This window comes from Chaetodon trifascialis, chromosome 3 (genome assembly GCF_039877785.1).
Source record: "Chaetodon trifascialis isolate fChaTrf1 chromosome 3, fChaTrf1.hap1, whole genome shotgun sequence".
Taxonomy (NCBI): domain Eukaryota; kingdom Metazoa; phylum Chordata; class Actinopteri; order Chaetodontiformes; family Chaetodontidae; genus Chaetodon; species Chaetodon trifascialis.
In genome coordinates this window covers 12,739,572-12,765,794 of record NC_092058.1, presented here as the reverse complement: position 1 = coordinate 12,765,794, position 26,223 = coordinate 12,739,572, and the positions used below count along the sequence as shown (strand labels likewise).

The 26,223-nt window shown below is 44.1% G+C and overlaps 1 protein-coding gene across 1 annotated transcript in view; it reads right to left on the bottom strand.

Moving 5' to 3' along the window:
• Positions 1-26,223, bottom strand: part of foxj3 (forkhead box J3) — a 70,203-nt gene that overhangs the window by 7,173 nt on the left and 36,807 nt on the right. Inside the window, exons 3-6 of the mRNA XM_070958643.1 lie at positions 10,980-11,054; positions 7,918-8,001; positions 6,243-6,344; positions 1,757-1,885 (exon numbers count right to left, since the gene is read on the bottom strand). Of these exons, the coding sequence (XP_070814744.1) occupies positions 1,757-1,885; positions 6,243-6,344; positions 7,918-8,001; positions 10,980-11,054 (390 nt within the window). The remainder of the gene's footprint in view (positions 1-1,756; positions 1,886-6,242; positions 6,345-7,917; positions 8,002-10,979; positions 11,055-26,223) is intronic.

Here is a 26,223-nt window from a genome sequence, read left to right as displayed (position 1 = left end):
GACCAACCTGAATGGACACGAACCCAATACTCAGGTGGTCAAGCAAAATGTATTTAAAACAAAATCAATAGCAATACCTTGTACAAATAAGCAACCATTTTATCCATGTATTTGTGTGGGCAGTCAATGTTATGCACTGGCCCTGGGTGTGAGACAGAAAGCATTGTTCCCCTCCAGCAATGAGTTTGTCGACAAGATTCTTCACAGCGAGAGCAGCGATGTAAAACCATTCCTATTTCACAAAGCAGGACCTGACCTGTGTCCACTGTGGGCTAGCATTACAAGAGAGGTCACGTCCAATTTTTGATCATAACATCTTCCTCTTCTATGTGGGCAGGCTGCTGAAGTGCATGGCTCACAGTCTGGCTTGGGTAAGAGTGAATAGGTGATAATAAAGCCAGAGTGTTTACTGTGAGCTGCTGCTTTGGCTGTGAGAGAGAGAGAGAGCACATCCATCAGGCTGAGCCGATCGATGCCCAGAGCCTGGAGCAGGGAGCACTCGAGGATGCGGGAGGACCACACCAAAGAGGGGGCATCTCTGGTGGGAGGACATCAGAAGAAGCGCTTCTCTTTGTCTCGCTTCCAGGAGCGTGCACATTTTTCTCTGTTTCCCTTAACCCCCTTCCTGATGTTGTACTCCAGCGCATGTCCACCCTGAACCTCGGTCTATTGCTGTCTACGGCTGAGCTCCTCTGAAGAAAGCCTCCTGGGGCTTTCTGATCAGATGAAATATGGGATACAGTACACTTTCTAAGTCTGGCAGTGTTTCATTTTCATTCATTTAGTGACTCTGGCTCCCCCACAGTTTGAGAAATGTGAAAAAAAAATGAGAATTTATCATTTGGCCTTAGCGCTCAGTGCAAAAACAAATCATCAATTACAACACATTTATATAAATATCCTGTTATAAATATCCAACTAAGAGACTTTCATGCAATATCAACAGCTAGAATTATCAGCATCCTACACTCTATTCACTCTTTAAGGAACAGCAAGACCACAGTATTTTTGTGCAAAGTTAACCAAGATGTTACAGCAGGACCTTATTTGTTCTGTCTTTGTACCAGCAGTGCATAATGCAGATCGATACGAACAAATGAACCACAAGTCTTCACGGATCCACGCAGTCCAAGTGCCTGGACTCACCATGGGACTCGAGTTGGACGGGGTCCAAATTCTGTGCAATCTAAACAGATCTGGTAGCCTGTCTGTCAATATGAATATGGATCCAGGTAAACTGATATTAGCTCTGATCGTACGGAGCATCATAATCATATGATCATCGCAGGAGAAATGTGCTTTTTGATACAAGACACACAAATGACATTTATCGCGCCTCTTTTTCAACTGTTTGTTAATTAGTGGCACTTCATGCTGCTGCTTGTGGCAGTGCTCTTTTTATATTTGGGTGTGTTCAGGTCCATCCGTGTGATGGATCAGAACTCATCATCAGGCGCTATTTTGGACTGGACTGGAGATTGAATTTATTTTTGGGGCTTGATATGCATTTTTCACATAGCGTACAGTAGAGAGATAACAAGAAATGAAGAGATAGGGAGATGGTGAACGACGTACAACAAACGTCCCCAGCTGGACTCAAACCGGGTTCACAATCAATGATTTCACTAATTAATTTAAGCACGTTGAGGTTTTCCATAGATCAATTTCAGATAGCGTCCAGAATTTTCCATACGTGAAAACCTCCAGAATGTCTCCCATCAGCGCAGAGTTGTGTCCCTGTGCTGAGCGGTCTTACCGGTGTATAGCTGTGCACGCTGCCCACACTGTTGAGATTGACAGAGGCCAGACTCTGATCAGACAGGCTGTTGTTAAGGCTGCTTCTTGGACTATCGCTCCCTTCCTGGTCTGTGTTGTACAACGCCACCTGAAACACATACATGTACATTAGCTTAGTCTCTCACAAACACTCACACGCACATATGCACACACACACTAATGTCCTCTCCACTCTTGCTGATGGTAGAGCCTGTCAGCATTCCTCCGAGATAATGGGTATGAAAGGTAATGTGGGTCTATAGTTAAACAATGTAATTTAGAATGGAAATGTAAAGCCTGAGCATGTGTGTGCTGCATGCAACGGCTTGTCATAATAGCAGAGTACTTTGTTTTCACTTTATTGAGTGTGTGTGTGTGTGTGTGTGTGTGTGTGTGTGTGTGTGTGTGTGTGTGTGTGTGTGTGTGTGTGTGTGTGGCAGACGCAGGGTGCTGCTGAACACCCACCACAGTCACTGAGGGGTTCCAGCTGAATGTGTAAAGGGGTCTGGAGACAGTGGAGACATTCCCATCACTAAAGGTCACACTAGTGGCGATGTCAGCCACATCTGCTCACCAAGCGCAAATCCGTTTGGGACAGCTAACAAAGGATTTCAGTGCAGCCGAGACACTGACCTTTCAATACAGCAGCAAAACTAGCCGAACTACTTCAGGACGACAATCTTAATTATCGTCTAACAAGGTTTATTCCTCCCACCCTTCCAAAATAAAGTGCGCCGTCAGACAATTAAGACAATAGTAAGAACAACGATCCAGATAATGAAATTAATGACACCCGCAGAGAACAGCCCATGTGTTGAGTTTTGTATTGTGAGAAAGGAATGGCAGTAACGCACTTATGGTGTTGCAGTGGAAGACGGGCCTGGCATTCTCAGATTGGTGCTGTGCATGTGCTTGTGTGTGTCAGTCCATGACTGAGTGCAGCATGGTGGCTTCGGCTCATCACTGTGAGTGGAACAGAGTGGGCTCTGTGCTCAGCACAATGAGACGGCAGTGGCAGCAGCCTTCAGGCATTCAGACTGGCCCGGCCCTGCCCAGCACCCTGCCTCTCAGCAGCAGCAGTGGACTGAAGCCTCTTGTCTTTCTGCTGAGGCGCAGCGAGCTACCACAGAGGCCACAAGGAGGCAAGGAAACCCAGGCAGCTCTGACTGTCTTCCCTGCTCTGACTGATTGGCTGGCTGACTAACATGCTGGTATGAATCCAGGACCCACACATGCAGATTGAGAGCGTCCGATCATATTAAGCTTTTAATATGGAGCTTGGCTCCTGAGCTGGTAGTACGAGTTAGAAATACTGTGATTTCAAAAAATAGTGCAAATGCTGAATCCAGGCAACACTGTACAAGGAAGAGGGGTGAGGCTGAGGGAGAGGAGAATAGGGGGGTAGTAAGAGAAGCTCATTAGGCATCTCTAGCCTTCCTCCACTCAGTGTGGGCTTGGCTCCAGTGTTCATTAGCGTGAAGGGGAACTCAATGAGCAGCTAAGACTGAAGGCTTAAGCACGTCCACAAAATCAGCCCTACAATGCTAATCAAAAACAGCACGCCACAGAAATATAAATGTTATGTGTAATGAAGTCATAAAACAGCCTTTTAGCCTTAAGTCTGTCACCGCAATCTATTTTTACTCCACTCACCCATAAAGTGTGATGATTTTAAAACCTCACTGCTCTGTGGTTTACGCAGACCCCAGAGTCCCATGAGTGAAGACGCCCACTCAAGCACACACCATTGCAGACGAACACCCAGTCACATCTCACCCACATACGTAGAAGTATGTACAAACATATGACACACATACACAAGAGCACCCATGTCTACAGCTAGGGATGTGCACAAAGGTAGGATAAAACAAACACACACACACACACACACACACACACACACACACACACAAACACAAACACACAGACAGGCATGCTCATACAGGCAGGAGCGACTCCCCAGTAAATACTGTGTACGGTGTTAGCTAGCAGGCAAGCGAGTCAGAGTTCTATTCTTAGCAGTGAATTAAGTAAAAAGCCAGAGGTGTCTTTTACATGGGGGCCTAATCTGGAGCATGAGACACAGATTATGAAATCAAAGCAAGATTGGCCCAGGTGTCTCCAACAATGCCAGCTAGTGTTCAGCACAATCCCTGCATGCAGGATTGAACAGACAGAGAGAGGCTGAGGAAGAGAGAAGGAAGGGATGAGAGAGAGAGCAAGAGAAGAAGAGAGAGAAGGGGGGGGCAGACTACTCGTCAGCAAACACACTTCCAACAATCCCCTCTTTCCCGTCATCATCACACTTCAGTGCCAGAGTTTCATCACATTCATGCCAATGTTTAGGGCTGCCTTAGAACACAGCCTTTTTTTTTTCTTTTGGGGGGGGGGGGTCTGAGTCTGGTGTGAGAAGGGCACAAGAAAAAGGGGAGGGGGGAGTTTGTGAGGAATGTTCGACAGGAGAGAGAAAAGAGATTCTTGCTGGTTCAGTAGTTGTCTTGCCAGCGTCTCCCATTGGTCTATCTGAGAAGGCGGGAATGAGGGAGAGAGACTGGAATAGAAAGGGAGAGAGAGAAAAACAGAGAGAGGGAATTCCTGTGGCTTGGCACACTGCACCGAAAGAGGCGTGGCCTGTCGTGTGTTTACAGTGTAAGACAGTGAGAAACAAGCTCTCTCTGAGGAGTTCGGGCCTCAGATCTGTTGCTATTACACTTTGTCTTCTGCTCACTTCACCACCGTAACAGGTTTTGTCACAGCCAAGTGAACAAAAAGAGACAAATCAAAACTTCTTTTCATCAGCTCTTCGTGAATCGCACAGCAGCTGTGTTTTGTGCCGATTTTACGTTTTCTGCTTGTTGCTCTTCTGAGTTATTTGACTGGAGGTATTTGATGGCAGGAGTCCAGACTGTGAACTGTCAGCTCTTTACATTAGGGCCTCATTATGCTGTCACTGCTGGAAGAGACTGGTGCTGTGGCAAGTGCTTGTTTGTAGCAATCATGGAGGAAAAGGGGTCATCTTTCTCCACACTTAGGCCTGTGAATCTGTCTGCGACAGCAACGTGGAAAACTGCATGCTCTCCATAGAAGCGGCCCCTGGCTACTCGTCACTGACTGCTCGTCAAAACAAGCTGAAACACTCTGTAACATACTCTACATACATGCACACACAAGTTAGACCACACATTGGTATATGCTCAGACTTTGGAGCCCCCATCACAGACACACACACACGCACACAAATTCCTCTTTCCTATCAAAACCCCTGTTCACGTTAAAGTTTTTTTAGATTTAAATGCTTGCAGCAAATGAATAAGCCACTCTTACAGGCTTTTTAAAAGTACACCTGAGAGCTGCCCCCACTGGGCTCAGTGGATGAGAGCTTAAGGTTAAAAAGCCTATTTAAATTTCAGGGTGAGCGGCACACTCACAGCTAACAGCTAGCAGTCCCTGTAGCTTTGCTCTGTGATGTACAAGTGTTTCCCAGCTTTTACACGTATTTTATATATATATATATACACACGGGCTGCACGGTGGCGCAGCAGGTAGTGCGGGTGCCTCACAGCAAGAAGGTTGCCGGTTCGATCCCCGGGTCAGGCGGGGCCTTTCTGTGTGAAGTTTGCATGTTCTTCCCGTGCATGCGTGGGTTCTCTCCGGGTACTCCGGCTTCCTCCCACAGACCAAAAACATGCTCATTAGGTTAATTGATGACTCTAAATTGTCCATAGGTGTGAGTGTGAGCGTGAATGTTTGTTTGTCCTTGTATGTGGCCCTGCAATCGGCTGGCGACCGGTTCAGGGTGTACCCCGCCTCTCGCCCATTGTAGCTGGGATAGGCTCCAGCCCCCCGCAACCCCGAAAGGGATAAGCGGTATAGATAATGGATGGATATATACACACACACACACACACACACACACACACACACACACACACACACATATATAGCTTTATTTAAAAGCTGCAGAGAGCAGACAGAATGAGCAGCAGGAATGGTACCTCGTGTAATGTGGTCACAGACTGAGAAACACGACCATGCACGTCAACCTCCACTACAGGTGCGAATACAGAAACAAGGATACCCCATGCAGCGTGTGGGGTATCCTATTACAAGTCTGCATGGGTCTGCATAAGGTCTATCAGGTTGCAAAGGGCTAAGTATCAGTGTGAGCGTCGTATTTCCGTGCTGAAGATAACAAGAGCCTGCTGCCTGTTGTTGTAGAGGAAAAAGGTGCTGCAGTGCAGATAGTTGTGTATTTTGGTGTGGGTTGCATTGCAGAGAAGCTTTAGGCATATGAGCATGTGCTTTTGTGTGTATGTGTGTGTGTGTTTGTATCTCCCCTCCACTAGAGTGCTCCTCTCTCTGTGGGGAATAGTGCTGTAGGTGGTTGGAGAAGTGGGTGGGGTCAGGGTGCAGCCGTGTAGCCAGGTGTGTGTTGGAGCTGGAGGCTGGATGGCTGGTTGTAGTACCTTGTTAGTCACAGTGTTGATTGCCAGCGTTGGAGAGGCACTTCCAGAGATCATACACTCCATCCCCAAAGACTCCGACTCCAGGCTGTACGGCGTAGAAGCCTGTGGGGGTTGGGGGCGGGGTGTGGAGGCAGACAAAAAAAATAAATAAAAATTCAACACTATCCAATTATTAAACACATGAAATCCCACTGCGGGTTGCAAGACCTGTATTATGTTTGTGACAAATCTTCTGCTCAGACCAGATACATATCCATCAGCACGATGAAAAAAAAAACAAACCCCCCCCCCCCCCCAAAATAAATAAATAAAGCAGAACTGTTGTCATATGACAGAGCAACACCTTTATTTAGGTCACATTTGAACTGTGCTTTCTGAGAAGATGGAGGCAGCCCCCATCCCCACCATCATCACCATCACCTCCCACCCAAACACACACACATGCACACACATACATCTTGCTGTATAGACACACTGTTGTGCGAGATAACTCTGCCATGCCTGTCTCCCAAAACTGCTTACTGTAAGAGGATTGGCTGCCAACAATACCATTTTTAATTCATGATAAACATAAATGAGATTTCACAAACTCTCAATTTCAATGTCTGAGACTCTTAATGGAATGCCTTGTAGGCAGACACTGTCTGGGGTGGGGGGGGGGGGTGGGGGGGGGTGGGGGGGGGCAGGGTGAACACAGCGCATGTGTCCTACAGAAACACACTCCTCACTTGGTGCGTTCTTTTGTGTCATGCTCAAATGAACAGAACTGCATCAGGAATGCTTTACTTGAAACTCTTGGCAGCGCTGCATATTAAAAACAATGTACTTCTCCTGTACCTTCTCCATTTGCTGTAAATAAAATCTCACACCAGCAAAGAGACGCAGTTTGTTGAATGAATGTGATAGTATTTTAATGCTGCAGGCTGCCTATATTAACAGCATGTTAAGTTTCATGTAATTTGTGTGTGTGCGTGTGTGTGTGTGTGGGGTAGAGACAATGGCATGTGTTAGCGTGCGCACATGAGTCTGCCTCGCCAGCCTAACAGAATCCTCCTCTCCTCGTAGCCTCTGGTCAGCCACGTTGTGGGGAACGAGGAGACAAGAGACCGCTGCGTTGAGATGCCCCAGGGCCAGGTCAATCTGAGCAGCTCACTAAAACCTCTACAGCTGTACGTAACGCTGGACAAAACTCATCCATAATTAAAGACAAAAGCTCCCGCTCAGAATAGCCGGCGCGCACAGCTCTGCATTAATTGATGTTTGTTAAAAAAAGTGAGTGCAGAATGTAATGTATGTAATGGCTGCCTGGGGCATAGTTTATTAATAAGGACCCCGCTTCATGACAGGCTAGCAAAGCAGCATGGAAAGGCAGTTACATAAAGTCTGGATATGAACTCCTACTGAGTGTGTGTGTGTGTGTGTGTGTGTGTGTGTGTGTGTGTGTGTGTGTGTGTGTGTGTGTGTGTGTGTGTGTGTGTGTGTGTGTGTGTGTGTGTGAGAGTCTGTGTGTCTTTGCGTGTGATAGAGAAAGAGTGGGAGAGGAAGCAGGGTTAACAGAAAAGAAAGAAGCAGAGACTCTGAGGCGCAGATGAATCCTGAACCAAGTAGAGATGGAGACAGAAGCTTTAGCAGAGGAACAGCATATGCAGAAAGTGTTTTCTCTCATCACACTCACCCGCTCTCCAGACCTCGGCCTCTTCTTTGGCCGTGTAGGCAAGGCGTCCTCCTTTGGGTTGGTGTCGATGGCCCAGTAAGAGCCCTGCAGACAGAAGAAAGACCTGTGAGCTGATAAAACAGATCACTTTTTCATGTGACATCCCAAGGATGTTCACACAGGACTGAGACATTTCCCCTCTGACATGACAGGACACGAGCATCAGATGTTTCTTTGGCACTGCGACTTACCCGCTTTGGAACAACACTATTTAAAAATCAGGAGGTCTCATCTGCTCTGCTAAAGTCTGTCCTATCAGCCTGAGCCTTTATTTGAGTTGATAGCAGTGAGTTTGTGCGGCGTGTGGGTGGGCTTTGTTAGTAAGAAAGGCTTGGCTTTTCCTCCTCTGCGGCTGCTCCTCAATGAGAGGCTGGTGAGGGCAGCTGGTGGTGGTGAAATGCTAAGCCTTTCCTGAAGCTGTACTTCCTCAGCCTCAGGTACTGAGTCAGAGCGCTGTTGCCAAGGATGAAGGCTTCACAGTCTCAGCGCAGGAATCGAGGCAGCGCTAGCCCTGCCGTGTTGCTTTCTTCTAAGGTCTGAGCGAGGCTAATCAAGGAGAGAACAGTTGGGGCTGGCTCTGGGGCTGCAGCAAGCAATTCCACAACCAGGCTGCATTATTTATCTTTGCATTCGGCCCCATTTAATTTATTTTTCAATGGTGTTCCTCCTCGAAACAACAGGAAAGCAGCTTACAGTACAGATTTTTACCCTAAGGCCCTGCAAGTTCTGAATTTATTTTTAATATTTCATATGGCCCCTGATAAAATCTCAATTGTCAAGAGAAAGTGAGATCAGGACCTTTAAAATTACTTCCTTAGCAGAGAGAATAATTGTTATTTCCATAAGAAATTCTCTGAACAACAGGAGAGGCCATGGAACAAGCTGTATCTCAAGTATCTATACAATAACTGCTGCATGCACAATGGCCTGCTCTTGTTAAAGCCAGCAAATTTGTTATTTTCACAGCTCACACACCACTGCCGCAATTGTTAAAATGAAAAGCCAAGGTTGGCCTATATTCGTCAGGGGGTTAAAATTATAAGTTTTAATATGTGCAAGGCTTTGGGGTCAATTAACGTTTTCCTCAGAGGGAAGAATAATTCACAGCACAATCAACCAAAGATGAAGAAACACCTCATATTGATGTAGGCTATGGAAAAATGCAGCAGAAACCTCATTACACACTTCATGTTTTCTACAAGAAGCTTCACTGAAAAATGTATGCAAAAAGGTGAGAGAAAAAAGCGTCTACATATGATCCATCTCCGTGTTCAGATGCAGGGGTTAATTGCAGTGGTACAGATGCAGATGTTTCAAAATTAGGAGTCACAGAGACAAAAGCCAGTCTTGGTGGTGTTCCTTTTAATTAGAGGGAAGGGGGGGGGCACATTAAGTTAACCCTCATGGGAGGGGAGTTTCTGCATTTCCCTACACCCACCCCAAGAGAGTTGGCAGGAAAAAAGAAAAACATATAAAGAGTCATTAAATTATTCACAAATATACTGCAATATACTGTAGCAATGCCAAGTGAAGTGTGTCCGTGGAGTCTGGGCAAAAACATAGCAAAGCCACAATATTCTCTGCAGCCATAAAACAAAGGCTGCTGTAATATTTTCTTTAAAAAAAAAAAAAAAAACGGATCCTGATAACAGATGTGCTCTCTTCCCATAAATGATGCAGCTCATTTTCATACATCAACATAAATTATGTCATCTAGTTCCCCTTTTGTGTGTAAATATTGGAAGGACAAACATGACAAGCATACTGGTCATCTTTGAAACTCCACGCCGAGACACGAGAACAATTAAAATAAAGATTATTAATGGAAGCGTTCGCACGCTGCATCTCTACCTCCGAGGTAGGCAGGGTGTATGTGAGTGTACAATACCAACTGTCATCTCTTACACCATCTCAGAGAGAGAGAGAGACAGACAGAGAGCGACATGACTCTCCTATCTCATCCAACCAGCAGTTCTCATATTCCTGCCACATTACAATATTGATGCAACATATCAAGAGCGGCTAGCGCCTCTTTGAAGTTGTCTTCGGGGGGGAAGGGAGTGAGGAAAATTCCAAATTAAACATTAAGGATGCGAGCACGTTGGCCATGCATTTGGAATGGGATCCATACAGCAATAGATTATTTTGTATTTAGTGGAGCAGCTCCCAGGAGTGTCAATATCAGAGGATTACAGCAAAACATGAAATTAGCATTCAGTCCCCATCCTCTACACAGCTAGGCGTAGCTCTTCATGCATGTGTCGGTGTGTACGTGTGTGTGTGTGTGTGTGTAATTATTTGTGCGGTTCCCTAAGCATATGTAGCGTATGCTCTGACAGTGCCGGGATGAAATCTGGGTTAGGCTACATATGGTTAGACCTATGCACGCCATCATACTAAATATAGGCTCCTTCTTCATGAACCACTCAGTGGACCAGGGGACACTATTTATCAGGTTGCTACAGATTGTGAAGTAAACCGGGCCGAAAAAGCAACGGTAGGTGGTCCTACGGAGATTCAAATGTCAAATTAACATGATGGACTTTTACAGAGGAGAAAAATGGGAGACAGAGCTGAGTAGAGAGCAAGCGAGGTCTGATCTTTTTCGTAGGTTCAGCACCTTGAATAAACACTTCAGGGACGGAAGATTCTGGAAATGACCTGACTTCTACCCTGTTACGGCCCCATCTCTACCAGTCTTTGACTTTTTTTCCCCTCACCAACATCTGTGGTGTGTGCCGGTCCAAGAAACTAGACTCTCCTTATATTTGAAATGCAATTCTGCGGGGGTGGGAGGTTCATAATAGATTACGAGCATGCCATGCATTTCCAGACTGTCAGAGTCCTGGCAGCCGTTCAAAGGTAACATTTTTCTAGCAGAGATAGCATGATACACTGCAAAAAAATGTAACAGTAAATTGTGCCAGCTGAGAAACTAAACACATTCTTGTATTTGTTTTTCTTTTTAATAATAACATGCAATCCTCACTGTTTCTAATCAAATTCATGTTTAAAAGTCTCACCTTTCCTGGGTCATCTTTGGAGCGAGGCACTTTGAGAAAACACTTGTTCAATGACAGATTGTGCCGTATTGAGTTCTGTGGGGCAAAACAGAGAGAGAGAGAGAGAGAGAGAGAGAGAGAGGTGGCAAGGTGAGTGAACACATAACAAAAACCAGAATAAGCAAATAAGTCTGCAGTACTTTAGTGTGGAGAGCATCACAGCCAGCAGAAACAAAGGTATTCAACTTGTTGGCATGTATCTTTTAGGTTTAGTCACAGCTCCTGTCATCAAGGTCAGCTGGTTTCAGTCGCATGAGATCTGGCCTATAACTGCATCCAGATTTCGTTCCGCACGCACATACAGGAGCTCAATCTGTGTAGAAAGCCACCAGGAAGCAATATCTTTCATCGACGTCCAACAAGATGCATTCTGGTTGCACAAATATATAGTGAATTCCACGGGTGCCAAAAGTAGAAGCCAGAAGGAATCCCACGCTGGGACAGTTGCTGATACCAGTGCCTGATATTAATTAATGCTTCAGCGAGCTCCTGTGGGGGCAGGAAATAAATTATGTAGATCATTCTGAAAGTTAACTCATTACAGTGTTACAAGCTACTCCACGGCAGTGAAGAGGCAGGTTCATTCAGCTGCCTGATTGGGGAGGCGAGGTGGGCTGAAGTAGCCACAAGGGCTAGGGAGCGATGCTCCAGGCCCAGGTTAACCAGCTACAGCAAGGCCCTCAGAACCAGCTGGAGGCAGGCCAGCGGAGGGCTTACAAGAGCCAATGGATGCACACGTTTCTCCACTCCACTTTATGGAGTGGTATTGACAGATGGCCACACTGAAAAGCTGTAGGATTCTCTGATGAGTTTAACGGATGCAGGAGACGAGTAGAGAGAGGCACACAGCGAGAGGAGAGGGAGAGAGAGAGAGAGAGAGAGAGAGAGAGAGAGAGAGAGAGAGAGAGAGAGAGAGAGAGACCCCCAAGTGCAAAAGATGGGAGCTGCTTGTTCAACAGTATAGGCAATTATACCACAGGAGGGATGATAATGGCAGCCTCGTTGTAATGCTGTCAATCTCCATGGTTAAATCACTCTGAAATGCCAACGCAATCCAGAAGAAGTCTAACAATGTTCCCCAACACAAATATATAGAGGGGGAACCTGGAGCCATAGTCAAAATAATTCTGTTCTTGTGCCAGAAGGGAATATTTTCTGAAAGCAAAACTCACCCCAAAATCTATCTTTTGAGCTCAAACAATTGTCCCTGCAGGCTTGAAAGAAGGCTGCAGTTTGCTCCCTTCACAAAGAATTCACATTACAATGGATCCCCCAAAATCTGTTCACGACATTAGATCTCTGCTGCAGCTCGCATCGGGTTCGAGTTGAAGACTCGCCTGCGGGGCAGTGCAGTTAACGGCTTCTTCTGACCTTCAAACCTTGGCCAAACCCCTGCACACTGGTGTGACCACTGCACAAAGGAGCACTCACCTCAGTCACAGCGCTCCTCTTTTGTGTCTCTGCTGTCACAGCCCGAAAACCCAATGTTTCAAACGACACCTGGACACACAGTGCCAGTATGTGTCATTTCGTATTATTGTCCTCAGCGATTGTACTGTAGCTCTGAACATGCTTTTAGTTGTTTGTTTAAGAGGGCTGCACTTACGGTAAGCGCACTTGGGGTAAAAGTGTCTGCAAAATATGAAAGTAATGTAAAAATGGCAAGTTTTCAGGGCGGAAGAAAAATGTCCAATGGAACCACTTAACACACCTGAATCATAATCCACTCCCTGCTTTGCCTATGCATGTGAATGGTAAATGGACTGTATTTATATGGCGCTTTTCAAGTCTGACGACCACTCAAGGCGCTTTTACAACACAATTCTACATTCACACATACATTCATACGGCGAATTATGAGCGTTATCCATTCATACACACTCACACACTGATGGCACAGCATTGGGAGCAATTTGGGGTTCAGTATCTTGCCCAAGGATACTTCGGCATGTAGACTGTCGAGGTCAGGATGCACCATCGACCGATCATCACCGAGGATCGAACCACCGACCTTCTCATAAGTGGACGGCCACTCTAGCAATAGATTATTTTGTATTTAGTGGAGCAGCTCCCAGGGGTGGAGGAATGTGCACCCAAAAATTATGGTTAAAGAAGATCCTTCTATGTCACAACATCTCCTTTCCTGAAACTGCAAACCTCTACCTGAAGTTGCATAAACAGCTTCACAACATGTGCTTGCAACATACGGAGGATGAGTATGGACAGCAGAGAAGAGGATTGTGGTAGGAAATTGGGAAAGCAGGAAATTTTGTCACTTGTTGTCTTGCCACAATGTTAAAGACACTAACTCAAGATAACTACAGCTGCTTTTGTTTTTGAAGAAGCAAAATTTTAACAGTCACCTTTCAAGACTGCAGGGCTGAGTGTTTGATATGCACCCAAATATCACCCAAATATCTGAACTGAGGAAACTGAATCCTTATAGAAAAAGAACAGCACAAAATACAATAGTTGGGGTAATAAGAGACACAGAGTCTCACAAGTCATAAACCAGCAAGCTGTCCTACACCCACACACCCCAATATTTAAGTACTCAAAATAAAACTCAAAACTGTAAAAAAAAAAAAAATCCCTGCACAAAACAGAAGAATCTCAAATTTAAAAATGCATAGTCCACCCTACTGATGATCATATTCATCTTCAATTACTTTTTTCTTAACCGATTAATTGTTTGGTCTATGAAAAAAAAATAATTGAAAACTGGCCGTCACTTCTTCAAATCATCTTCAACCCAAAGATGCTCAATTTGAAATGACATAAAACACAGAAAAGAGGAAAATATTAAATATGTTATAATGCAACATATTTCCTTGAAACTGCTTGATGAATCGATTATCAGTTTATTCATTTTCTGCTGATTCATTGTTTTAGCACGTTTCTCTTATTCTAATTGTATAATTCTCTTATTATTACCACAAGCGAAACATTATCGACCACTTCAGCTTCTGTTACGCACCAGTATGCATTTATGGAAAGGTCTCAAACCATAATATATTTTGGTCACACTACAATCAGATCTTCAAAACTAGATATGGAAGCACTCAGGCTTGCACTGTGATCAGGACCCTCTGTGGTCTGAATGTAATACAGCCACAAAAAGCCAAACTAACACAGTCAGATCTGAAACATCACATAGACTTGACATGTGTGTCCAATCGCTACAAGCAAGCAATAGTGATCTGGTGGCCCTTGGAGTAAGGTCCTTACCGACTGACCCCAATGTTGAATCCACAAACATCCTGCCTACTCTCAGGCTCGTAGGTGCTTTTCTTTGTCCAAGGCCCAGCCAGACTACTTTACACTGGCTACAGTGACAGCACCATTACACAAGCCTTGTCCTTTTAGCCACACTCTGTCCCTTGCCTTGTCACAGTTCAACATTAATTCAGATGAATAAAACAATGTGAGCGCAGAATGTGATCATGTATAGTGGATGGTGACAAACAGATACAAGGCTCTCCATTTAGCCAGCATTTGCTACTTGTGAGACATGTCCAACAGGGGAACGCCTGAGTGGAGTGTGTGTGATGCAAGCTGCACAATGCCATCCACACTTAAGTACTTAAAACCAGAGTGTGTGTGCCACTTGATGCCAGGAGGACAGAAGCAGCTGAACTTGCACAGAGAGGTGGCTCCATCCATTAAGGACCTTCTGCTGGGCCTAAATCATTGATACAGCCAAGCAACCAAGGCCTGCCGCTACATTAGAAGTTTATTTTTTAATGAACTCTGCCCGCCTGCTCTTTTCTCCTCCTGACAGTCCCTGTGTCCTGCAACGTCCCACACTGTGTCAGATAAACTCTTTCCACTGCTTCAGACACATGTGTGCTCTGAAACTCACAGGCTGTGGGTCATTTTGCAGGCAGAGAGATGAACCAGAACAAAGGGGGACTTGAAAATATTACAACAGCAGCAGGGGAAGAAAAAGAAAAACATGATGACAGAGAGAGTCGCCGCATTTGATAGATCATGGTGTATTTGCTGAGTAGGAGAGAAAGGAGAGAGCAAGACAACGATGGGCTGATGAAAAATTAGGGCCAATTACTGCTGTGAATATAAACAATATGTCAGCATTTGAGCAGCAGCTCCTTAGATTTACCATCTAAGTCTGTGTGAGTACAAAACATTTGTTTTAAGACAGTGGGCTAAGTTGGTATAAGGGTATAAGTGGACCTACAGTACAGAGGGAAGTGAAGTAGGTAGAAGAGGTCAGAGGGTGTGAACAGTGGTACACAAAGTGAGTCAGACAGAGCTCACTGCAGGGGCCCTGCCCAAGTGCTGCCCAGCATCTACCTGCAACCCCCACAGAGCACTTCATATCCAACCTCAGCACAAGCCTGTGTGTGCATGTGTCTGTGTATGTGGGATGCCTCCTACACACCTTAAAACACACACACACACTGGAACGTGTCTCCTAACAAATGGCGATGATTTAACACACCAGGACAGCAGTGGAGGCGTAAGCAGCTCCGCCCTCGCTGCCCCCCCGCTGAGGAGCGCTGCAGCTCAGCAGAAGGGCCGCCAGGGGAAAGTAGGTCAGGCTGACCTCTGCGCTCGACGTGTCAAACGTTCAGAGTGAGCTAAAGGGACAGGCCATGTCAGAGCCCTGCTCCTCACAGCTGGGGAGGAGGAGGCACCCTGCGCACACGGTCAGGGACACAAGGAAACGAACTCGGCATGCTGGGACAGACACATGTATGCACACATACCGGTTATGACATAGGAACGAACACCAGCAACCGAGGGAGAGGAAGAGTCACACTGTGGTCCAACGTGAGTAAATCAATGCCCCCGTAAGGTACTGGCCTTCCCACATTCAAACCATCTTCTTTCAACTATATGCCTCTAGACAAAGCTAAAAAATAAAATAAAATAAAGGAAAGATAAAATGTGCGGGGGCCCTAACAAACCAACACACGGCCCACTCTTATATTTCCCACAACTAACAAAAAGCAACAAGAGGCAGCAGTCCAGTTGCGAGTTTACTTGAAACATTCCTGAGACCAAGTGAGAGTCTGAGATGACCCAGAGGCGCTCTTAAAGTGTTAAGAAGAACTTAAATGCTTCTGGATTTGCCGTCTTTGTGATCAAAGTGTTCTCCCTAGCATTTCAGCGTGTGGGAAAACAGGGTGTGGCGAGCAGTGTCAGGAACCAGTGGTTAAACACTACAATGACCTCTGCTACAGGAGCTTTTCACAAAGGCAAATATTCCAAGTAAAAAAGATTCACGAGTTAAAATGACATTTCTAATAGAGAGCAGGTCTGGGAAGAAAAGCAAAAGGAAGCACAGTTTAAAGCTCAGAGTACGGAAAGGTTAGTTTAGGTGACACTGCATACCCAATCAAACAAGTTTATCCCATTTTGTATGAAATCAACATGTCTTTTCACATTAACAATGAAATAGAAGACAGAATGTACCACAGGGCGTTTAGAGTGGGAAAAAAAAACAACCATGTAAAAATATTATGCAGGCCTGTGTTGCCACATCTAATATCTTGTATGGAGTTGTCTGTACAGACGAGGGGAGAATGACAAATCAGACAAACCAAAGCAAACATTCTTGCAAGTACCATCGCTTGGAGGATAGGACCTCAACCTCTAATTGACCTGTCAGCAAGTCTGAACGATGGAGAGATATAAAAGATGAGGCACTGCTGAGAAACACGGTTCAGATCTGTTCAAAAATACAGATATCTCTTAGAGGAATGAATGGTGAGAGGGAGGGAAAGAACTGGTCATTGAGTAGGCGAGTGAGCGAGTGAATGAATGAGTGGGTGAAACAACAGCCAAATAAATGGAAAGAAAGACCTTTGGGTGAGTATAATGAACACGACTAGTGTTTAAAATATTGATGGACTGCAGGTATTACTAAAAAGAGATGTCACAGTAGACAGCAGTGTGGAAATTATTTCATGCATGGGAGGAAGTTCGTCTGAAAAGACCACGCATTTGCTGTTGCATGTTAGAAGAAAGAAGCATTTTAGACATCCCAGTCAAAAAAATACGACACAATTTTTCCCTTTTTTGACCTTTCAAAAATAAAATAAAAAATGGGAGCAAAATCCTGCTGAAAATAAAGGAAATAAAAGGTGGATTTTAACATATTTAGCCTTGTTTTCTTATTCAACAATGTGCCAAAATCAAAACCACGATACAGTGTCATAGCAACTCTAAGGTACAGGCACTAAAAAAGGAAGAGAACAACAATAATATTGCGATAATTGTTCAAACATTAGAGATAAGTTATTTTTCAAAGGCAAAGTCTCCAAAAATTCTTTCCTTCTGTGAAAGATTTTAGGAAAAATAAATTCTCTATCTCTCCAACTGACAAATTTATTGATAAATATATTTCAGACAAGTCAAACCAAGAGAAAGAGAGAGAGAAAGAAAGAAAAAAAATAAAGAAAGACAGAATCAAAGAAAGAACGAACGAACAAGGCGACAGTAGAATCGGTAAGAAGTGAGTGCAGCAAGGCCCACAATACAGGAAATGGGAAGTGAATCAGTGTACACACACACACACACACACACACACACACACACACACACACACACACACACACACACACACACAGGTAGATTACTGTATTTTTAGGCCTTTGTTATTTTATATGGACCCAGTGACATGCCCACCAACACAGAGCGTACTCCTCAGCCTCGGGGATCTGCACCGAGGCCACGGAATGTAGCACCTTCGCTATCTATTTGTAGTGGGTGTGGGAAGGCGTGTGGGATGCCACAGCATTCGCTCAGCAAGGCACTGCTTAAAAAAATAAAAATAAAATATTGGACACGCACACACACAGGTAGAGAAAGGTAAGTTCATTGAGGTGCAATCACCAGATGATTTAATCCTGTTAGCTGTGAGAAGAGCTGTGACCTTAAGGCCATCAGTACGAGGCTCTTCTGACTGACTGGATGAAAACCTGCAGTGTGATGACAAAGGAGTGTCAGGCCGCAGCATTTTGAGCACTTAAAACCACCTCCTGTTTGACCACACGCATTCGCAACATGTACACAAAAAATCATGAGACAAACTTGCCTTAAGGGCTCAAAAAGTGACTGCAAAGTAGGTTTTCCTGAGCTTCAATGCCAAAAACAATTACATTAAGCACATATTAAAGACATATTTAATTCTGTTTAGCCATACTTAAGCTTATTCACTACAGTGACCCCTCCCCCGCTGTCAACACACTGTCAGACTCCAGAAGTCTCCCAACACACATCACAAAGCTCTCTTGCATTGAGGAAAGCTACTGAGAGACCCAAAGCCCACACTCAAATACCAATGAAGTCAACTATAACGATTTTCAACTTGATTTTTTTTTCTAACCATCTTCAAAGGCATTTGATCTGCCTCCCCTGCCATCTAGTAGTAATATGTTGGCATGCTAGGTTTTAAACCCTTAGTCTGTGATCTTTACTCACTTGTATGTAGTTTTAATAAAACATGAACAGTTTGCTTGCCTGCCACAGAAAAATACATACCAAGGTCAAATCTGTCAGACATATAATAACCTGTTATTCAGTGCTAGGAGAGCTCTTCGTCTACATCCATAATGCAAAGACAAAAGAAAATGAGCAAACTGTAAAAATCTAAATGATCGCTAACTTTTGCCATATAGACCCAGGTCATCTGGTGTAGCACACTGAGGTATTATAGTAATTAAAACTCAACAGCCACTTCTGCAGAAGGAGATGACACTATGGGGAAATTGTATTTTTCTCCCTCTCGTCCAACAGTGAGCATTTGCCTAAATTAAACCCATTTTTCACTGGCAGGCTAATATAATGAGGGCAATACATGCAAGAAAGAAATTAGCTTGATAAGCGATTACATGTGTGGACTCAAAAAGAAAATGTTATCAGGAGAAGTGAGAACAGTGACAGGGACAACAAAAAAGCTTTCATTTGCAACAGTGAGGTACTTGGACTTTATTATTAAGGATTTTTAAAAAGCCACAGAGTGCAATTAATGAAAATAAAAAACAAGGAGGAAAGAAAGAAAAAAAGAATCAAAGCTGTCAAAGTTCCCCTACACTACAGGGGAGCCAATTGAGATGACAACTGAGGTCACTGGTTTGCATCAGCCACCACAGGTGTATTGTTTCCAGAGGCCAGCTCCATACATTCAAACTGCGGGAAAGGTAAAGAGGACAGACAGGGGAGGCCGCAGGTAGAAAATGTGCTTCATCAGTGGAAGAGAATCACCCCGGACAGATGTGTAAGGAGACACGTTTATTCTAGCAAGCTAACAGCTGTACACAGCAACACCAGACCGTCCCCAATAACTATTAGACCAAGACATCTCCATTAACCACCATGAGATTCACATTAACCAAAGACGTCTGCAAACATGCTGTAAAAGCACACGATGAGCTTACCTGCCTATTCTGATTGTGTAGAATCTTCCACAACACCAAGTAAGCAAAGCAATCCAACTTTATTTGCCAAGTAATTTTGTTGAGGGTAATCCAGGGATACTGCATCCTATAGAGCTCAGACAGTAGGCCGAGCCAAAACAAAAACCCCATAGTTCTCCAGTGGCATATAAGAAGTTTATGAATGCTGCACCAAGGATGTTCTCTTTTCAACAGAAGCAGTGGGGTTAGAGACCAAAAGCTCCAATATAAATGTTCTGAACTCAATCTCACTCAGGCACATGCACCCACATTCCCTTCCCTACCTGCTTTGTTGCTGTAAGGCCAACCTTGGAACGGACCTGCAGAAAAATTCAAGGGAAAAAAAAAAAAAAAAAAAACAACAAAAAAAAACTTCTGCATTATTTTCTAGGTGCACTTGAGGTTACAGCCCTGGCTTGAATGCTGCGTTTGAAATTCGAGCATTCCCCTTATAAATTGGGAGGCAGTCACTGCAGATTTCAAAAGCTGTGGGGGAAAAATTCACTTAATGCAACACTGAATGGCAGGTCACACTACAACAAAAGCCCTGAGCCACTCATATGAGGCCTATTTGATCACAGTCCTTCAGAGAGCTATCTGTCTTTGTCTCTCTTTCTCTTTTGCTGATATTTGCGTCTCTCCCACTCTGTCTCACTCTCTCGCTCAGAGCCAAACTGCACACAGTCAAAGTGCTTTGTACAACCTCTGGTGTTGCTACACTTGTTATACTACTGCACAGTGCGGCGTGCCGAAGTGTAGCATTATTCCATTAAGTGGATTATTTCAGAACGTCTCTGACCTTCCACAGGGTTGTCATTGGCAATGAACCAAGAAGAATTGGGGAGAAATGATGATGGGCACGGACCTCTTTGGAAATTGGCAGGATTGAGTGATAGATAACACTACTGAACAGTAAACCTGTCAGTACAACACAGTAAATTCGGCTGGAACGAAAAGGTTGAGGCCTGGCAGGACTAAAATCAAGTCAGGAAAATAAAACAAGCGTGCAGCAGTCACTGCAGAAAATCAAGAATCATGCTAAAAGTTAACCTTAAAGAATTTATCCATATCTACAAAATCAGACCAATTTATCATCGCTCACATTTAGCGACAACAGCTAAATTATTGCAAATCCTAAAATGATCTTTTTGCGCCTTGAATCATTTAATACATTCAAATGTGGAATTATATTTAATGATGATGGCTCAGTAGTATTCAATATCATGATGTTAGTTCTCAGTCTGCACTTCAGCTGCTGATGAAATATTAGCAAACATTAGTTAACAAGCCATCTTTGGCTGAGACACCAGTTCACAATCAACATTTCTAGGTAACAGACAACAGTGTTCTGTCAGTTTGGCAAACGCACACAATACATGTTGATGCAGCTTACAAAATGAGAAGCCTGCAAAAAGCAGTGGTCTGACCTTGAATTTACAGAGGACGAAAGGACATTTGTTCTGAGGGGGTCATTGTCGTAACTACGCACTCTGACTGAAGCCCTGTCAATTCACCTACTCTCACACACTCAGCGCGTAAAGTCATCACAAGTTATATCAGCCTTGAGGAAACAAAAATAATTGACAGATTCTCAAATAGGGAAAAAAGACGTACTGTAGCACATACTGTGTGCTTGGTCACCCGAGACAAACTGGGAAACCAGTACAGTACGGACTGACAATATCAGCAAAGAGAGCCGCCTTGCACAGCGCTGTAAATTGAGTCTGGTTCTCTGAGCGACGCGGGCTCACACTTTTCTCCTGTGCTACACAGGGTGCATTTTCTCTCCACTCCTCCTCCACTGCAGAGGCAGCACAAGGCCATGAAAGATTGGAGGCAAAGTGACGTCCTCTGGTTTATCCTCCCTGAAAGCCTTCGCATGCTCTCAGTTCCACATGAGGGATCTGATGAAAGCCGTTTGTCAGTACGCCACTTAATTATCAGCCAGAAGAAGAGCCTCTGATGCTATCCTCTGACAATGGCTCACAGCAGCCTGCTGACTACAGTGCCCACTAACAATGAAGAACTGACTGCAGCTACTAATGGTGACGGGGTAGTGCCAACTGTCCACTTAAGAGTTAGACAAATTAAGTAATGGCACAGAAAGCCTTTTGTGTGCTCCTTCGATGTACTGTGTATCCTTGTCTTTGTAAGGTTATGTAGAAAGGAGAACATTTTACACCAAAATACCAAGACCGTAAAACGTGCTGTTTGGGAGAGAAAATGTAAAACAGACCTACTGAAAACACACTATATCGAGCTGAGGAAAAACTAAGACGTTTTGACCTTTTCTATTTCCTGCATGTCTACACAAACATTATCGAGCTTATGCAGCTGCTCAATATGCACATTACCATCAGACTACAGTAAATACAACAGTCACATGCACTCCTTAACCTTCTGCCTTTGCATAGTCATTTTCTTTTGACTGCTGACGGTTGAAAAACAAACAGTGGCTATAGCCATCTACACCATTATTTCTGTGCAGAAAAAAACGATCCCATTAACTTTGATATAGCTAAAGAAACTCTTGCATCAGCCTCAATATGGCATATGGAATGTCATACAGAGGGACGACTAGGGCGACTGGAACCTCCTTTTGCTTGGTGTCGCTGAATCTTTTTCCAAAATAATTAAGGCAAATACATGTTAAAAAGGTTGGGTGGTCAGTAGCAAAAGATGAAAATGTTTGATAAAAGGGTTTTATTTTCTTATTCGGCTATGTTCTTGTCATGCAACTCACTCCTACATTCCCCAGGCTCTTGAGTACACGTGGCCTGAAGGCTACTACAGTAGCAGGGAAAAAAGTAAGCCATTTACCATCATCTCTATTAATCTGATCTGATACTTAGCTTTTCATTAGCAAAGTACATTACTGTACATGTCCATGACAGAGACAGGGCGATGACTCAGTGTAACCTTGGACTCCCCACAGTAACCTGTCAGTCGGGAGCAAATCCACAAAGCAACGGCAAGAAGCAATGGCTCATTTTAAATCACTGCTCAGCTCTCACTAACAAACTCAGAAAAAAAGCCTAAGAGAAGCTTTTTTTCTGTTATATGTATTAGATTTGATTTCCTTCTGAAAGGGAATCACAGACCCACCCTACAGTCCATTAGCCAAGTTAATGCAGAGCTGCCAGACTTGCTGACCCATTAATAATACATTGCAGTGGTCAAAAGAGGCCAGACACCTCCGTGCACCCCTTCATCCCTCTACACGGCCACATTAATGGACTAATTCAGATGCAATTAACTGGTGGGGAGAGGCTGTGGCCTTGCGGCTGGTGGAGCACAGGCTGAAGGGCTTACAGCCAGGGCTTGGATTATAATCACTGCGAGCACACACATGAACACACACGCTCACAAAACAATTTACCTACTCCTAGAAAGGAGCCAACACATTTGTAGGAACACGGAATGTAGCTTTCACTACTGGATATCAGAAGGAAAAAGAAAATTAATATCATTTATACTATTCATCATAGTCATCCAGAGAAATCATGTGTGTAAGTGGCCCTGGGCTAAATATCAGTTTCAACCTAAAATTCAGCTAAAATACTGTCCACTGAAAGCAATCGATACACATACACATATACATTAAACATACACACACGCCTATGTTATCCATCCATGTCATGTGTGATCCATGCGATCCATTGTTAATATAAAAATATTGATTATAGCTGAGTTAAAAAGCAGCAATGCTTTTCCTGTGAAGACCTTATGGCAAAGTGTGAAATGCTTGCGCTGCCTGTGTTCCCATTTAATTTCATCAGCTTCTTTTCATGTTTGTCCATTACAGCAAGTTTCATTCAATAACGTGGCTGCGGAAACCTGCTCTTTGAGAATGTGACGTTGACAAATGAGCAATTACAGGAGCGATATTCACGTGTCACATCTGTGGCCAGCATGACTCGCGATTAGCCCTACTGATGCTGAATGTGAGATGCGAGAGCTAAGCCTGTCAACACAGGCGCCTGGGAAGGCAGCGTGGCCCATTCTGGCATGTCATCCATCACCGGTTCCACTTGGCTGCCACAGCTGTGTCACTGTCCCCCTCTCACAGACCGCTGACCCCACTGAGGACGCACCAGCAGGATGATCAAATATCTCTCTGGGATAAGAGACAACCATCCTGTTTCCCTGACAAGGCAGAGGACAAAAAAAACCCAATTCCCTACATATCCTCTGCCACGATGACATCTTTATCAATAAGCAGCATTTAATGCCAGGCAGCAGCAGCAGCATCGTGTAAAGACACACCGCTGCTCGCCTTCCATTCCAAAAAAAAAAAAAAAAGCAGGGATTGTGAAGAGCAGAGTGGAGCCATTAGCCGCGGCAGGCTGACACAGAAGGTGAGGGGGGTTAAATAATTGCCAGAGAAGAGAGAGCGTGGATTGAAACTAGGATGAAATGTAACAACATCGGCCAGACGTACTCCCAAGATAATTACTTGCCATGCAGATTTTATCAACATGGCAATCACCCGGGCCGGTCTACTCCTTTTAAAAAATTCTATCAGATGTGAATGACCTGCAGTCGGGATGTGAGGCGGCATGGCAGAGCTCCCAGTCGCTCTAAGTGGATACTCAGTGGAGGGCTTACCTCAGTCAAGCTACAGACCTTTGACCCTATCAACAGTCCCAGGTTGCTGTAGACTGTTTTTAAAGATTCTTCTCCAGCCTCTGCTAATTAGTCCTGCAGCCTCTTTTCCTTTCATTTCCAAAAAGGAAACGCTGCGTGTACACCACAGTGCTGGCAGATAAATTAGCTGCACGCTTCACAGGAGGCAACCGTTCTTCAGGGAGAGCAGGCTACCTTAATTATGAATATTATTAATTACATTTTAAAAAAGACCAGGAGAAATTGAAAAAAAAAAAAAACAATAAATCAATCAATCACACTCCTACTAAAAGATATTTGTATAAATATTTGCTTAATTAAATCACACCTTGATTACTCGAAATAGTTGTGAAAATTATATTTTATGAAGACAGAGCCAGTGGCAGCAGTAGCCAGTCTAACGCAGCTTAGATGAATTTAACAGGGCAGATTCAGTGTTAAAGGCGGATTCAGAGGACTGTGCTCTATTTATAGCGTGCAGAATTCATCAGCGTACCCCTCTCCTTTCTCTGCCTCCTTGTCAGGGCAAAAATCAGTGCACATACAAGAGGCTATGTTAAAAGGCACCATCTGTGATCGCAATGTAAACAAAGGTAGCCTGATATTCAGACTGAACGGCCATTATGGCACTGCTCCATTATTCAGCCTGACATTGCCATCTTATTAGCAGTTTCCTGGAGGGGAGGATTTGATTTTACCCTAACCAATCACTGAACTAATGCATCCAGATGCTCTGACTGTATTAGGCTGCGTACATTTAGCGCAAGTTAAGCACATTTACAGAGAGCAGTTGATACTGAAAATACCAGTTTTGCCAAGACAATTTGCTTCTAAAATATCAGACAGGGCGATGCGTTCAGGTACGGTAAAATAGCAGACAAGAGCTGAATATTTTCACAGAGTTCACTGAGTGCACTGTTCACTTGTTTTAGGACACAGGAAGGGAACGATCACTGTTACATAGTACATGTACATAACATGGGCGATTATCAAGACACAAAGTGTTCATTATCTTCAGATAAACTGCTGAGGCAGTAAAGTTTTATTGAATACTGTGCACGCTCAACCCCACTTGTGTGTACTGTACCCTTTTAGCAGCCTGAGGATGCTTACATTTACAAAGTTGTTAGCCAAGCTAGCCAACTTACTACAACCGTGAACATGTTTAATTTGTGTTCATACTGTAGTAACTGGAAGTTTAATACTGATGCAGCTGGGTAACGTTACCAACTTTAGGCCCACCCTCAAAGGACCTGATGACTCCAGTTTGGGAAAGCTGTTTAAAGAGCAAAGCTTCTTTTTTTTATTATTTTAAATACAGACACTAACAATGGATGTCACCTGATGTCTGATGCTGATTAATGTTTGTTTTTACCTGCAGTTATTGTCAGCTCATGACTGATTATCAGACTGATTTTAGAATAATTATCAGGTGAGGAAGAAAAGTAGTGAGTAAAAGTATTTAAAAAAAGGACAAAAACTTCCCTTTTCCTTTTCAGAAAATCCATGATGGGGTGGCAATATTCACAGACATTCACAGCAATTAAGCTCTTACTGTACGTTACATTCCACAAAGGCGACAGCCAACTAAGTAGAAAAATGATAGAGGGCAAAAGGCCACTCACTGGGAAAACTAAGTTAAAATACAGGGAAAGCAAAGTGCTATTTTTGTCTATATATTTCTGGCCATGGAACGATGACTAAAGGGTTTCTGAGCAGCTCCCCATGGCCCTTCATCTCCCCCTCTGAAAAATCTAAGAACAAGCTAATGATTTTTCCAGTTATGGGTTGTTCTGAAATGTGCTTCAAATTCCACGCAATTCACAACTGTAACTGTGACACCGACGCTGATTTTCTTGCCCAACTGCACATCAGGCTACAGATTTGTGACAAAGCAAGGGCACTGCCTACTGGAAGTGATGATCTCAGTCGCCACATAAATAAATGGACTGCTCTGGAAAAGACATAGAATTACAGATTCTGACCCCTTCCCCAGTTATTAAATAGTCTTTGTGGCTCACTAATGCAGTCATCTAAGGAGAGCAGGGGACAAGAGGAAACTGGCGAGCCAACAGACCTGACTACACTGACAGATCCTACAGCCTTGGCCTCTCATATTCCTACATAATTACAAACTGAAGAGCATGCCTCAACAA